Below are 13,470 nucleotides of genomic sequence, written 5' to 3' on the forward strand. Positions count from 1 at the left end.
TGAAATTACAATAACAAATCAATAATTCTATTTATCCATCTTTTCAAAATGATAAATTTGCTTCCCAATACTAAAGTGAGATGGCAAAGATATATTTCCAAAGCTTGAAGTTTTCAAAATTCAAATCAGAATTTATACTTGACCACTTCATTTTTATTACAGGAGCACTGCTTTTGTATATCTTAATTTTACATTTTTCATAAGCTCCATTTTGTTGCATAACATTATCTAATAAAAATTTAAATGACTTACCTCAGTTTGAGTCTTGAGCAGTTCTTCATGGAGTGTTGTGTTTTCATGGTTGTAGAATCCGCTTCTCTTGGTCCATGGTGTTCAGAGCCTCAAGAATGGGACTTTCCCCGGGAAATTTTCTGTCAATAAAGCAATGAGAACAAATTCATGAAACTCAAGGACAACCTGACTCTCATAATCAGCTAATTTTTTTTTTCTATTGATGAGTATACAGAACACAACTGTCTCAACATAAAGTACATATCAAGAAAGAGGATTTTATTAGATGATTCATTGTGAAATGCAACAAGCCAAATGAAACAAGAAAGCACTGGAATGACCTAAAGCAATACTGTAAATAATAATATATTAACAAGTTCAACAAAAATATTACAAACATTCACTTTTAAAATACATTCAAAGCAGAGTTCAATATTCATGGCAATTTCATAATAGAACAAGCTAAGAATGTTAGTGTGTGTGTGTGTGTGTGTGTGTGTGTGTGTGTGTGTGTGTGTGTGTGTGTGTGTGTGTGTGTGTGTGTGTGTGTGTGTGTGTGTGTGTGTGTGTGTGTGTGTGTGTGTGTGTGTGTGTGTGTGTGTGTGTGTGTGTGTGTGTGTGTGTCCTTCAAGCAACAACTAAATGTAGCCTCTAGTAAATTGGCATCAAGGACTCATAAACTTCTCACCTCTCACCTGAGTGTCAGTTGGTAGGGAGAGAGAGAGCCTGTTTGGGCTATCTTGTTAGGTTACAGTTTACTCTGGCTTTTAGTTCATTAATCTCAGCCATGTATTTATCACCAGTGTACAAATGTGGCCTATCTCCACTAATATAAGAACAAATGTTGCAGTTTACCATATTTTTCAGTCTTTCTTCCCAATAAGGTAAAATCTTGCATGCAAAAAGGGAACTAAAAGTGATGGAAAATTATATATTTACAATAATTTCAAGTACAAAATGATGAATATCCTCCAGGCTATAGCACTCTTCAAACATAATAAGCCATCCATCTCCCCTATTCCTATGCAGTTTCAGTAGCACCTACATTAATTTTTCCCAAATGTTTGATAAGCTGTTTATTGTTGTCTAACAAGTGTGCATGCCTTCCAGCATTTGTTGATACCATACTGTAAAGTAATACAAGCACTTCAATAATACTTTCCATTCATCTCTGAGTGGGGCTTGAGTGTCAACTTGTAGTGTAGGAAATATGGTCTTCCAGCTTTGTTTTTGCATTCAAATTAAATATAGCAGCAGAGGCCAAAACAATCAACTATTCTACACTAAATAAAAAGTATGCCAGTAATACATACAGAGTACACCTTCCGGGCAGCCTTGTGGCAGAGAGGTTCAGTTACTTCAAAGTCTTCATCTCTTATGTATTAAGATCAACAATGAACTTAAAACACTTCTATATCACTTCAGAATGAACTGCATCAAAAAAGACTTAAGAAAAAAGGCTAGTTCATGATGTAATGGACCAAATGAGAGTTAAGATTGGCCACTGAAGCCAGAAATCTCCTCAGTCTTCATTTGGATCATGAAAAGTTATTATAATTATATAAGATGCTTGGCTCATTTAGTTCAAAACTTTCTGGCATGTATTAGCAAATACAGTGGCTGCAAAACAAAAATAAATAAATAAAATAAAATAATAAGTAAAATAAATAAATAAAAAATAAAAAAAATAAAATAAATAAATAAATACATAAATAAATAAAATAAATAAATAAATAAATAAGATAAAATAAAATATTTAATCAATTAATTAACAAAAATTAAATCATTAAAAACTATGAATACTGAAATTGATTAATTAATATGATAAATAAATCAATAAATCAATAAATAAACAAACAAATAAATATATAAAATAGAATAAATAAAAGTTAACAGTAACATTTGAAAAGAATCACACACAAATCTGATCTCCATAACTATTTCTTATATTGTTCTTCATGTTTTATTTGGCTTTGTTGTCTTTCCCTTTTACATTACCTGAAGTTGGTTTGACATTTGTTTTACATGACGTTCCAAGTGTTTTATAATGGGTTTAGGTCAAGGCAGTTACCTGGCCACTCTATGACATCTATATCAGTGGAATTTTTCAGTTTCTTATGTGGGCAGGAACACCATGATGTGTTAGTATGGAATTCTCAAACAGCTGTAAATAGCACCTTGATATATTAAAGGAACCTGGTATCTGTATGCAGTAATGGAGCATAAAATGCTTTGAAAGATTATTGTGTTAAAAAAAAAAAAGTGTATTTTTGGAACCAGACTGGCACAGCCCAAGGACAACTACATGAGACATGCTCTTACAGCAGGATATGATGTTGGGACAATTTTTTGTCTGTCCTTGGTGTAGTCTTCCAAGATATGGTAATGCTGCTAGAGTGTAACCAAGGCAATAAACAGCTTGTTCAGGCATCTTTAGATTTAAAGCTGTATGGCAATAGATAGCTTGTCCAAGCATCCTGATTTAAAGCTGTATGACTAAAGAGAACTTGTCCAAGCATCTTTAGATTTAAAGCTGCATGTATCATAGGCTTTCCCAATTCAAATAGGATTATGACAGAAATTTTCCTGTATTGTCAGTCAGCTTCAACCCATACTGTGCAGATCAAGTTGAAGTGCAGGCTTTCAAACTGTGGAATTTATGAAAAATGCCGACCAGAAATGAAGTACTTACATATATGTATGTAAAAGTTTTCTTTCTCTACCAGGATGCACAGCTCAGTCACATGCTAAGCAATTGGAGTGAGTCAGTCTCTAAGCAGACACATCACTACTCATTTCAACAATTTATTCCTACTCAACAAAGAGAATAAAAACTTCATAGAATTTTTTCTTTTCTTTTCTTTTTTCTTTTTTTTTCTTTTTTTTTTTTTTTTGCAGCCATTGTAGAAAAGTGAGTCATATTTAATTGGAGAAAAATTTTTTGTGGAATTGTATATTGTCTCTTTTTCTTACTCTTAAAAAAAAAGGACTATACTCTCACATGAGTTTGTTTATTATTTTCTATTATTATTATTATTTTATTTTATTTATTTATTTATTTTCTTTTTTTTGCATAATGGTGATAAACATGAAGTCACATGCAAGCATGTATAAAGCCTTTCAAAACAGAAAGAGGGCAGAGACAATGGACACTTTCATGAAACTTTTCCCTCATTTATGAATGTATCAATGAAGTGATGCATTCAATCTAGCTGTGACATCCATGTATAATGTAATAGGCTGTGAGAAAGCAAGGTTTTACTGAGCTTGAAACTTTGTATGAAGAAACACACACACACACACACACACACACACACACACACACACACACACACATCACACAAAACACACACACACACACACACTACAATTTTTTTTTGTATACTAATGTGTGTGTGTGTGTGTGTGTGTGTGTGTGTGTGTGTGTGTGTGTGTGTGTGTGTGTGTGTGTGTGTGTGTGTGTTTTGTGTGTGGTGTGTGTGTGTTTATATATATATATATATATATATATATATATATATATATATATATATATATATATATATATATATATATATATATATACACTTATCCCCCAGCTATAGCGGGTTTTGCTAACGCGGTTTAAAGCTATCACGGGAACAATAAAAAACACATTAAATGGGCTAACGCGAATCCTAGTGGAGCTATCGCGGCCCATGAGTTGTTATATGTCTAGGATGTTCACGTGACAGCTACGTCATATTTCTTGGCCAGATTCGCTTGCTAATTGGCTGAATTTGACTGACATATTAGGCCGTGATTGGCTTGCACACTCCCGCTTCCTTATCCAGCCACTCTCCCGCTCCCCCATCCCTCTAGTCCCTCTCGCCACAGTTGACTGAGTGGCACGTGCCGTGGTGAATCTCAAGGTCACGCGTGTGTATCTCGGGACAATGGCCTCTACTCCCCCTCCTGGCCACCCAGGGAGATCGCTACCACCCAACCCGACCCAGCGAAAGGCAACAGCGGCGCCTGGGAAAGAAATCAAGAAGAGGAAGAACCTTACATATGCTGTGAAATATGAGATAGTGAAATTGATCGAGAGTGGACAAAGTAAAAGTTCAGTGGGCGCTAAGTTCGGCATCAACGAGTCTACAGTGAGAGGTATTTACCTTAAGAAGGACCACATTAAGGCACATATGAACTTCACTAGTGATAGTGCTGGACATAATGCTGTGCGAAGCTCAAATCATGTCCTCCTCAAGACTGATCTATAAATCATGGTGAGATGAGGGAAAAAAAAAGGTGCCAATATGTTGAATTGTGTTGCTACTCTGGCGGGCCACGAACAATTTTTTTTTTCCTATGTATTCTTAACAATGGCTATCGCGTTTTTAGCTATCACGGCGATGTTAAGGGACCAATTTCTCGCGATAGCTGGGGGCTGAGTGTATATAATATATATATATATATATATATATATATATATATATATATATATATATATATATATATATTGCTGAAAATGATAGTTAATTCAGCATTATTTATTTTTTTTCAAGGTATTTTCCAAACACCTTATTTTTGTCTTATTCTCTTTACTAAGACTTTTTATGACTGCTGAAGCCAGTCATTTTAGATAGATTGCAATTTCTGGCCCTAAACCCTTCTTTGGTAGCTGTTGTTCCTCTCTTTTTAGTGGGAGTAAAGGTGGAAGTTGAGGCTGTGGCTATACTTATACCACTAGCTGGGCTGCTTGGGTGCAGGTTCTGACTTGTGATTGTTGTTGCTGCTGAGTTGATCTGGCTTCTTATTGGCTAGTGGTAACCTCAACTGGTGGATGCTGCTGCATCCTTGAGGCTTCTGTTTGGCTGGTGGAGCAAAAAAACTTGGAAGGGCTTTGAAGTCTTTAGATTTAGAACTGGATTGTTCTTTTATATATAATGCTTGTCAAATGGGGAGGTATCTTTCGTAAATGCATGTTGTGAGGATGTCTTCTGTGATTTTTCTTGTAATCTTGATCTTGTGTTTTTCTGTAAGATGGATATTTTGGGATCCTGATGCGAGGTGGGAGAGCTTCATCACTGTCATGCCTGTATAGGTTGAGGGAAGAACTTTACAGTTTCCTTGACTGCAGGAGAACCTATATATGGCATGTGATGTTTGAAGAGGCTCTTTTTCTCAGGTAGGGCTGTTCCTCATTAGTAAGGTGTTGGTCTTCTTTGTAGTGTAGAAGACAATAAGCTACAGTGACTTTTCTTGGTCTGTGGGCCTCAACCTCCACCATTACTCCCACCAAAGAGAGAGGAACAACAGCTACTGAAGAAGGGTCGTGGACCCGAAATCGCAATCTAGTGAAAATGACTAGCTTCAATGGTCATAAAAAGTCTTAGTAAAGAGAAAAAGACAAAAATAAGGTGTTTGGAATATACATTGAAAAAGAAGATTAATGCTGAATTAGCTATCACTTTCAAGAAAATATGCCTAGGAGAAAATCTCCTGCCTGTATGTACCCTCAATATATATATATATATATATATATATATATATATATATATATATATATATATATATATATATATATATATATATATATATATATATATATATATATATATATATATATATATATATATATATATATATATATATATATATATATATATATATATATATATATATATATATATATATATATATATATATATATATATATATATATATATATATATATATATATATATATATATATATATATATATATATATATATATATATATATATATATATATATATATATATATATATATATATATATATATATATATATATATATATATATATATATATATATTAGCAGTTTACTTTACAAAGATGAGCAATAATTCAAAGAAGCTGAGTTGTGTAATGAACTGAGTCCTTTAATTCCAAAGTCCAGTGAACATCGGTCCATTATACCAAGGATACTGTGACTGAACCAAAAATTCTGCAATCATAATTATAAAGAACATCATGCAATTGCAAACTGATGCCCTAATACAAGCATCCATGCATTGAGAAAAATTTCAAGGATTTCAGTATGGGTAACTCACCAACATGATGAGGTGAACAAGGTAGATGGTAACAATAGTGAAGACTACGATGAATAAAAACACCAAGGCTCCTTGTGACATTTCTGGCTCGGCCACTTCTGCTTCAACTCCAAAAGCCAGACCTTCTGGGAGCTGTGGAAACATCAATAGTTAAAATTAATTTACACAGACACTCCTAATGCTAAATGTAAAAAGAGAGAAAAAAAGTTTACAATTTGTTAAAGAAAAAACAAGAGTTCCAAAGCACCAATATTAATTTTGATGAGCAAAGATACATTTTTCTTATAGATGTTCAAGCCACAAGAAGATGGGAAACTTAGAGCATATACACGAACACAGTTTACCCCCTCAAAAACAGGATAAAAAAGATCAAGATATTGTTATATGTGGAAAGATTAGAAGCGAAAATGTGCAGTATCTAATCCAGTAAAACCCAAAAGAAGAGAAAAGCCTGTGGTTAGCAAACTAAAAGCAGCCACAAAAACCAAAGAGGTAAGATTGGGTAAGGATAGGGAGGGACAGGTATAAGATAAAAAGCTTAATATTCTACCCTGATGAACTGCGATGAGTACATGAAGCCTTTCCAAACATATTCAATACAGGGGCTGACAATGTCTTTCAACATGATCAGCATCTGAGTGAAAGAGAAAAATTGACAAACAAGTCAAAATGCCTAACTGCTGAAGAATATTTAATAATACAGCCAAAGTATTATCACACTAAGGCTATGTAATGAAGAAAACTTAGTTGCAAAAAGAACAATACAAACTGTTGAGAAATAGGAGGAGGCAGTAGATGCCTGCCGAAATGATAATTACTCCCAGTGAGGTCTAAAGCATTGTTCAGGGGGTGCTGTGAACTTATCATTAAACCCAGCTGTGACCTCACTGAACGTTTCCCTTTGTGTTTCACAACACAAGGGGGCAGTCACAGCCTGCCCTCTAAAGACAACTCTCTTCCTCCACACAAAACTACAAGCACCTAATAACACACACACCCTTCACTCAAAAATTTCAAAATTATCATGGCAACTCCTACACCAGCCTCAGAGTTCCCATCAGGGGAGGGGACCATAAATGTCCCCAGGTCAGACTGCCTTTCTGTCGACGACCCTAAGTGTCTTGACACCCCCCCTCAACTTTTTCTTCATTAACTTCTGCAACATTCACAGTCTAAGATCTAATTTTCAATCTGTAGAACACCACCTCTCCTCTTCTAAACCTCATCTTCTTTTCCTCACTGAAACTCAGGTGTCTGAGGCAACTGACAGTAGCCCCTTTTCTGTTCCCTCCTACTTTCTCTATCCTCATTTTCGATCCAAAGCTGGATGTTGCGTTTATGTGCGCAATGACTTAACCTGCTCTCATGCCCACGCTCTTGTATCTTCCGAGTTTTCCACCATCTGGCTACGACTACAGAGTCACTCTCAAACTAAATTTATCTGTGCTGTATAACTCTCACCTAACTCCTCTGACTATAAGAAATTCTTTGACTATCTAACTTCCAAAGTGGAGCACATTCTGACCCTCTTCCCTTTTGCAGAGATCTCCATTCTTGGAGACTTCAATGTTCACCACCAGCTTTGGCTTTCCTCTCCCTTCACTGACCATCCTAGTGAACTAGCCTTCAACTTTGCTATCCTCCACGACCGAGAGCAATTGGTGCAACACCCTACTCGTATTCCTGACCGTCTTGGAGATACGCCCAACATTCTTGACCTTTTCCTGACCTCTAATGCTTCTGCTTATGCTGTCACCCTTTCTTCTCCGTTGGGCTCCTCCGATCACAATCTCATATCTGCATCTTGTCCTATCACTCCAATCCCTCCTCAGGATCCTCCTAAGCGAAGGTGCCTCTGGCATTTTCCCTCTGCTAGTTGGGAGGACCTGAGGAGGTATTTTGCTGATTTTCCTTGGAATGACTACTGCTTTCGTGTCAGAGACCCGTCTTTGTGTGCTAAGCGCATAACAGAGGTGATAGTGTCTGGCATGGAGGCGTACATTCCTCATTCTTTTCCTCGACCTAAACCTTCCAAACCTTCGTTTAACACAGCTTGTTCTTGTGCTATACATGATAGAGATGTGGCCCACAAAAGTTACTTAAGCCTTCCATCACTAGAATCTCATGCACTTTATATTTCTGCCCAGAACCATGCCAAGTCTGTTCTCCAACTAGCCAAAAACTCCTTCATTAACAGAAAGTGTCAAAACCTTTCAAGATCTAACTCCCCTCGTGACTTCTGGCATCTAGCCAAAAATATCTTCAATAACTTTTGCTTCTTCTTCTTTCCCTCCTTTATTTCAACCAGATGGCACCACTGCTATCACATCTATTTCTAAAGCTGAACTCTTCGCTCAAACCTTTGCTAAAAACTCTACCTTCAATGATTCTGGTCTAGTTCCTCCCTCTCCTCCACCCTCTGACTACTTCATGCTACCTATTAAAATTCTTTGCAATGATATTTTCCATGCCCTTGGTGGCCTAAACCCTTGGAAGGCTTATGGACCTGATGGGGTCCCTCCTATTGTTCTCTGAAACTGTGCCTCCATGCTTGCACCGTGCCTAGTCAAACTCTTTCAGCTCTGTCTGTCAACATCTACCTTTCCTTCTTGCTGGAAGTTTGCCTAGATTCAGCCTGTTCCTAAAAAGGGTGACCGTTCTAATCCCTCAAACTACCATCCTATTGCTTTAATTTCCTGCCTATCTAAAGTTTTTGAATCTATCCTCAACAGGAAGATTCTTAAACATCTATCACTTCACAACCTTCTATCTGATCGCCAGTATGGGTTCCGTCAAGGCCGCTCTACTGGTGATCTTCTGGCTTTCCTTAGTGAGTCTTGGTCATCTTCTTTTAGAGATTTTGGTGAAACTTTTGCTGTTGCCTTGGATATATCAAAAACTTTTGATAGAGTTTAGCACAAAGCTTTGATTTCTAAACTACCCTCCTACAGCTTCTATCCTTTTCTCTGTAACTTCATCTCAAGTTTCCTTTCTGACTGTTCAATTGCTGCTGTGGTAGACAGTCACTGTTCTTCTCTTAATTCTATTAACAGTGGTGTTCCTCAGGGTTCTGTCCTGTCACCCACTCTCTTCTTATTATTCATTAATGATCTTCTAAACCAAACTTCTTGTCCTATCCACTCCTACGCTGATGATACCACCCTGCACTTTTCCACGTCTTTTCATAGATGTCTAACCCTTCAGGAGGTAAACATTTCACACAGGGAAGCCACAGAACGCTTGACTTCTGATCTTTCTAAAATTTCTGATTGGGGCAGAGCAAACTTGATATTGTTCAATGCCTCAAAAACTCAATTCCTCCATCTATCAACTCGACACAACCTTCCAGACAACTAACCCTTCTTCTTCAATGACACTCAACTGTCCCCCTCTTCTACACTGAACATCCTCGGTCTGACCTTTACTTATAATCTGAACTGGAAACTTCACATCTCATCTCTAGCTAAAACAGCTTCTATGAAGTTAGGTGTTCTGAGACGTCTCCGCCAGTTTTTCTCACCCCCCCAGCTGCTAACTCTGTACAAGGGCCTTATCGGTCCATGTATGGAGTATGCTTCACATGTCTGGGGGGGTTCCACTCATACTGCTCTTCTAGACAGGGTGAAATCAACAGCTTTTTGTCTCATCAACTCCTCTCCTCTAACTGACTGTCTTCAGCCTCTCTCTCACTGCCGCAATGTTGCATCTCTAGCTATCTTCTACTGCTATTTTCATGCTAACAGCTCTTCTGATCTTGCTAACTGCATGCCTCCCCTCCTCCTGTGGCTTCGCTGCACAAGACTTTCTTCTTTCTCTCACCCCTATTCTGTTCACCTCTCTAATGCCAGAGTTAACCAGTATTCTCAATCTTTCATTCCTTTCTCTGGTAAACTCTGGAACTCCCTGCCTGCTTCTGTATTTCCACCTTCCTATGGCTTGAATTCCCTCATGAGGGAGGTTTCAAGACACTTATCCATCAATTTTTGACTACTGCTTTGACCCTTTTATGGGACTGGCATTTCAGTGGGCTTTTTAATTTTTTTTTTTTATTGGATTTTTGTTGCCCTTGGCCAGTGTCCTTCCTACATAAAAAAAAAAAAAAAAGTTAGCATTAAAGCAGACACATAATGGTGGAATGTATGAAATAAAGAGTACATGAAAACATTATAACAATGAATGCTTAAGAAATAAAAAAAAAATAAATAAAAAAAATATGGTAATGGTCACCTCCAGGAAACAGCTGCTACACCATGACTATCTTTCTCTCTAACTCTCTATATTCTCTATTCATAGGCACTTTTTCCTCATGGCAACAAAGAGCTCTTTAGAAAATGGCAGCCAATAAACAAAGTCACCAGCTGTGTCTTCTCATACAGGCATCCAAGCATGTCCTTTCTGTCACATATCTAAGCAATCATCAACTAACTGGTAGCATGCATTTGGATTTTCCTGATACAAATACTATCATTTGAACTCCAGTTTAATTATTCAACACATCACTGTATTCTTTTTCAACCATCCAACTACTATGTAATGCATAATATTTTTTTCCCCACTTGTTTCAAAACTGATGGGTTCTTGTATCAGTTTCTGTCATGTGAACACCTACCTATGCTGCCTCATCTCCTGATCATAAAAATTATCCTTTTTCAAAATGGGTACATTTAACACACAACTGCAATTTTCTGGTCATGTAAATAATGTGATTATATAATAACTAGAAAATATTTGCTATACAAATTTACATTATTATATTCCTGTTTTTCTGAACATTTAATGTATTTCCTATAACAATAATAATGTAAAAAACTATATATTACTGACCAGGTTATGAGATGCTTTCAAAAATTTTTCGGTAAGAGATTCTTCAACTGGGCTCTCTTCAGTGTCACCTTGAATAGTTTCTTCAGTTGCTGAAATATAGAACAAATTAATTAATTGTAAATTCATAAGACTTTACATAAAGCATTATGTATTTTGTTGACAAAACTCATTACAATGTACATGTAATGATCATATAATATTTTCTTATCCACTATATACTACTACATATTATTTCATCCCTCATTCAATTTCATATTTTACTAAGAAAATATTAAGTGGCATACACATGAATACATAATTTTTCATATACAAACAGCAATGAAAGCAATTAAGAAAAAAATGGTTTATGTAGCATCTGAATGAGAACTACTTGGTGGTGGTGGCAATAGTGAATAACAGATGCTGTGATACATACAGTTATACAGTGAATACAGGGAAGTAGCTCATACAAAGGTATGAAGTTAATGAAATCTTCACTTTTGGAATACAATGTTCAAGTAAAAAAAATGAATAAATAAATAAAAAAAATAAATAAATAATAATAATAATAATAATAATAATAATAATAATAATAATAATAATAATAATAATAATAATAGAGTAATAATAATAAATAAATAAATAAAAGAATGAATAAATAAATAAATAAATAAATAAATAAACAAATAAAGAGAAAAAAAAAATATTAAAATAAAATAAAGTAGATCAAGTAGAAAACTTCCAAATTAAAAATAATGTAAATATGATGTTGGTGATAATTCAGAGGACTTGAGTTTTCCAACTAAATCAATGGGGCCCACAATATTTGTTTCTTTCAGATGAAAATAGAAAGGTGGGAGATGGTAGCACAACAAACATACCATATTTGGATACTGAATCTAACAGTGGAAATGTTAAAGCAAATTTTTTACAAGTACATTTCTCAGCCAGGGAAAAAATATACTCCTTCATCTCTCCACATGGACATTCCTGACCACATCAATGTGATGCTCTGCTGAAGGTGAAGTTGCTGAATAATAACTGTAGTAATTATTGCTTGATTAATAATAAACCATAATCTAGCTGTCATTCTACAACAGTGCCTAGGCATATAAAAACTGTTAAATAAATTTGTAATAACTAACAGTTATTACAAATTTATTTAACTAACAGTTGTCTTTGGAAGCTGCAATTATGAGAGAGAGAGAGAGAGAGAGAGAGAGAGAGAGAGAGAGAGAGAGAGAGAGAGAGAGAGAGAGAGAGAGAGAGAGAGAGAGAGAGAGAGAGAGAGAGAGAGAGAAAAAAAAAACTAACCCCTAATCTTAAAGCAACAGCCAAAATTTTTCTCATTAAGTCTTGAAATATAAAAATCTTTATTTGCATAAGTGTGTCAAATGAGCTATTTTTGTGTTTTATCAATACTGGCTCTCTTTTCATTTAGAAGTTCTGTTGAAATATTTATTACCATCAAACTGTAATGAAATAGTCATATAACTGACCATATAACATAATAAAATTCAAAGCCATAATGATCAGTGATCACATATCAGTTTACTACTATGACTGTAAAGTCACACCAAATCACAATGATGAAACTGTGAACAATGTCACATTGATCAATATATCATGCAGTTCAATGAACATATTCTTATGAATTATCAATAATATTGTGCAAGCTGCTTAATGGTCAAGTGCACATTTTCAATAATAATGGACATTCTAACAAACTATTAGCATTTTATAAACATTCTTGATATTGTCTTTTAATAGCATAATTTAAATACCATAATTACAAAGTTCTTAGGTCAAATGTGGTTGTGCATGACAAAGTATTGAGTAATGAAGTCCACCCAGCCATCATCAGTGGGGACTGGTATGGTTTTTTTTTTTTTTTTGTCCTCTTTAGAAAGATCACTAGCTGAAAATTGCTGCCACTGCATAGATACTCTTGTTTGATAAGGAAACAAAAGTATTGATGATAATGATGATGAAATTCTGAAACTAGTGTCAAGGTACACTACTGTACTGCAATATACACATATACAAATATGTGAAATATCTATGTACATATCAAAATATCTGATGTGCAGTAAATAAGCATTAAGAAATAATTCCCAGATTTATAACCTCTGATTCTACATAACATATTATTTCCGATAAACAAACTTAAAACAGAATAGAAAAAGTACAATTTAAACTTCGCGAATGCTTCATACAGATCTATTTCAAATGCATGTCTTGGATGCCAACTAGAATGATTACCTCTGATTATTCTTATGTTGCAGATAAATATGTGCGGCAGGAATTAGCGCACTGCAATGTCCTTTACTCAAAGGACAAGCATTTACAAGCATGAAGCAGATGAATCTACGATTTTCAGTAC

General features: G+C 35.3%; 2 protein-coding genes across 3 annotated transcripts in view; both read right to left on the reverse strand.

Moving 5' to 3' along the window:
• Positions 1-299, reverse strand: part of LOC135104537 (uncharacterized) — a 13,869-nt gene extending 13,570 nt beyond the window's left edge. The window contains 1 exon segment of the mRNA XM_064012111.1: positions 253-299. Coding sequence (XP_063868181.1) covers positions 253-299 — 47 coding nt within the window.
• Positions 300-1,378: 1,079 nt separating this feature from the next.
• Positions 1,379-13,470, reverse strand: part of LOC135104386 (titin-like) — a 47,258-nt gene continuing 35,166 nt past the window's right edge. Inside the window, exons 2-5 of one of the 2 annotated variants that reach the window (XM_064011770.1) lie at positions 11,109-11,197; positions 6,835-6,918; positions 6,285-6,416; positions 1,379-1,565 (exon numbers count right to left, since the gene is read on the reverse strand). In XM_064011770.1, coding sequence (XP_063867840.1) covers positions 1,515-1,565; positions 6,285-6,416; positions 6,835-6,918; positions 11,109-11,197 — 356 coding nt within the window. In that variant the 3' untranslated portion in view covers positions 1,379-1,514. The remainder of the gene's footprint in view (positions 1,566-6,284; positions 6,417-6,834; positions 6,919-11,108; positions 11,198-13,470) is intronic. The other variant, XM_064011771.1, reaches the window with a different exon arrangement.

This window comes from Scylla paramamosain, chromosome 10 (genome assembly GCF_035594125.1).
Source record: "Scylla paramamosain isolate STU-SP2022 chromosome 10, ASM3559412v1, whole genome shotgun sequence".
NCBI lineage: Eukaryota > Metazoa > Arthropoda > Malacostraca > Decapoda > Portunidae > Scylla > Scylla paramamosain.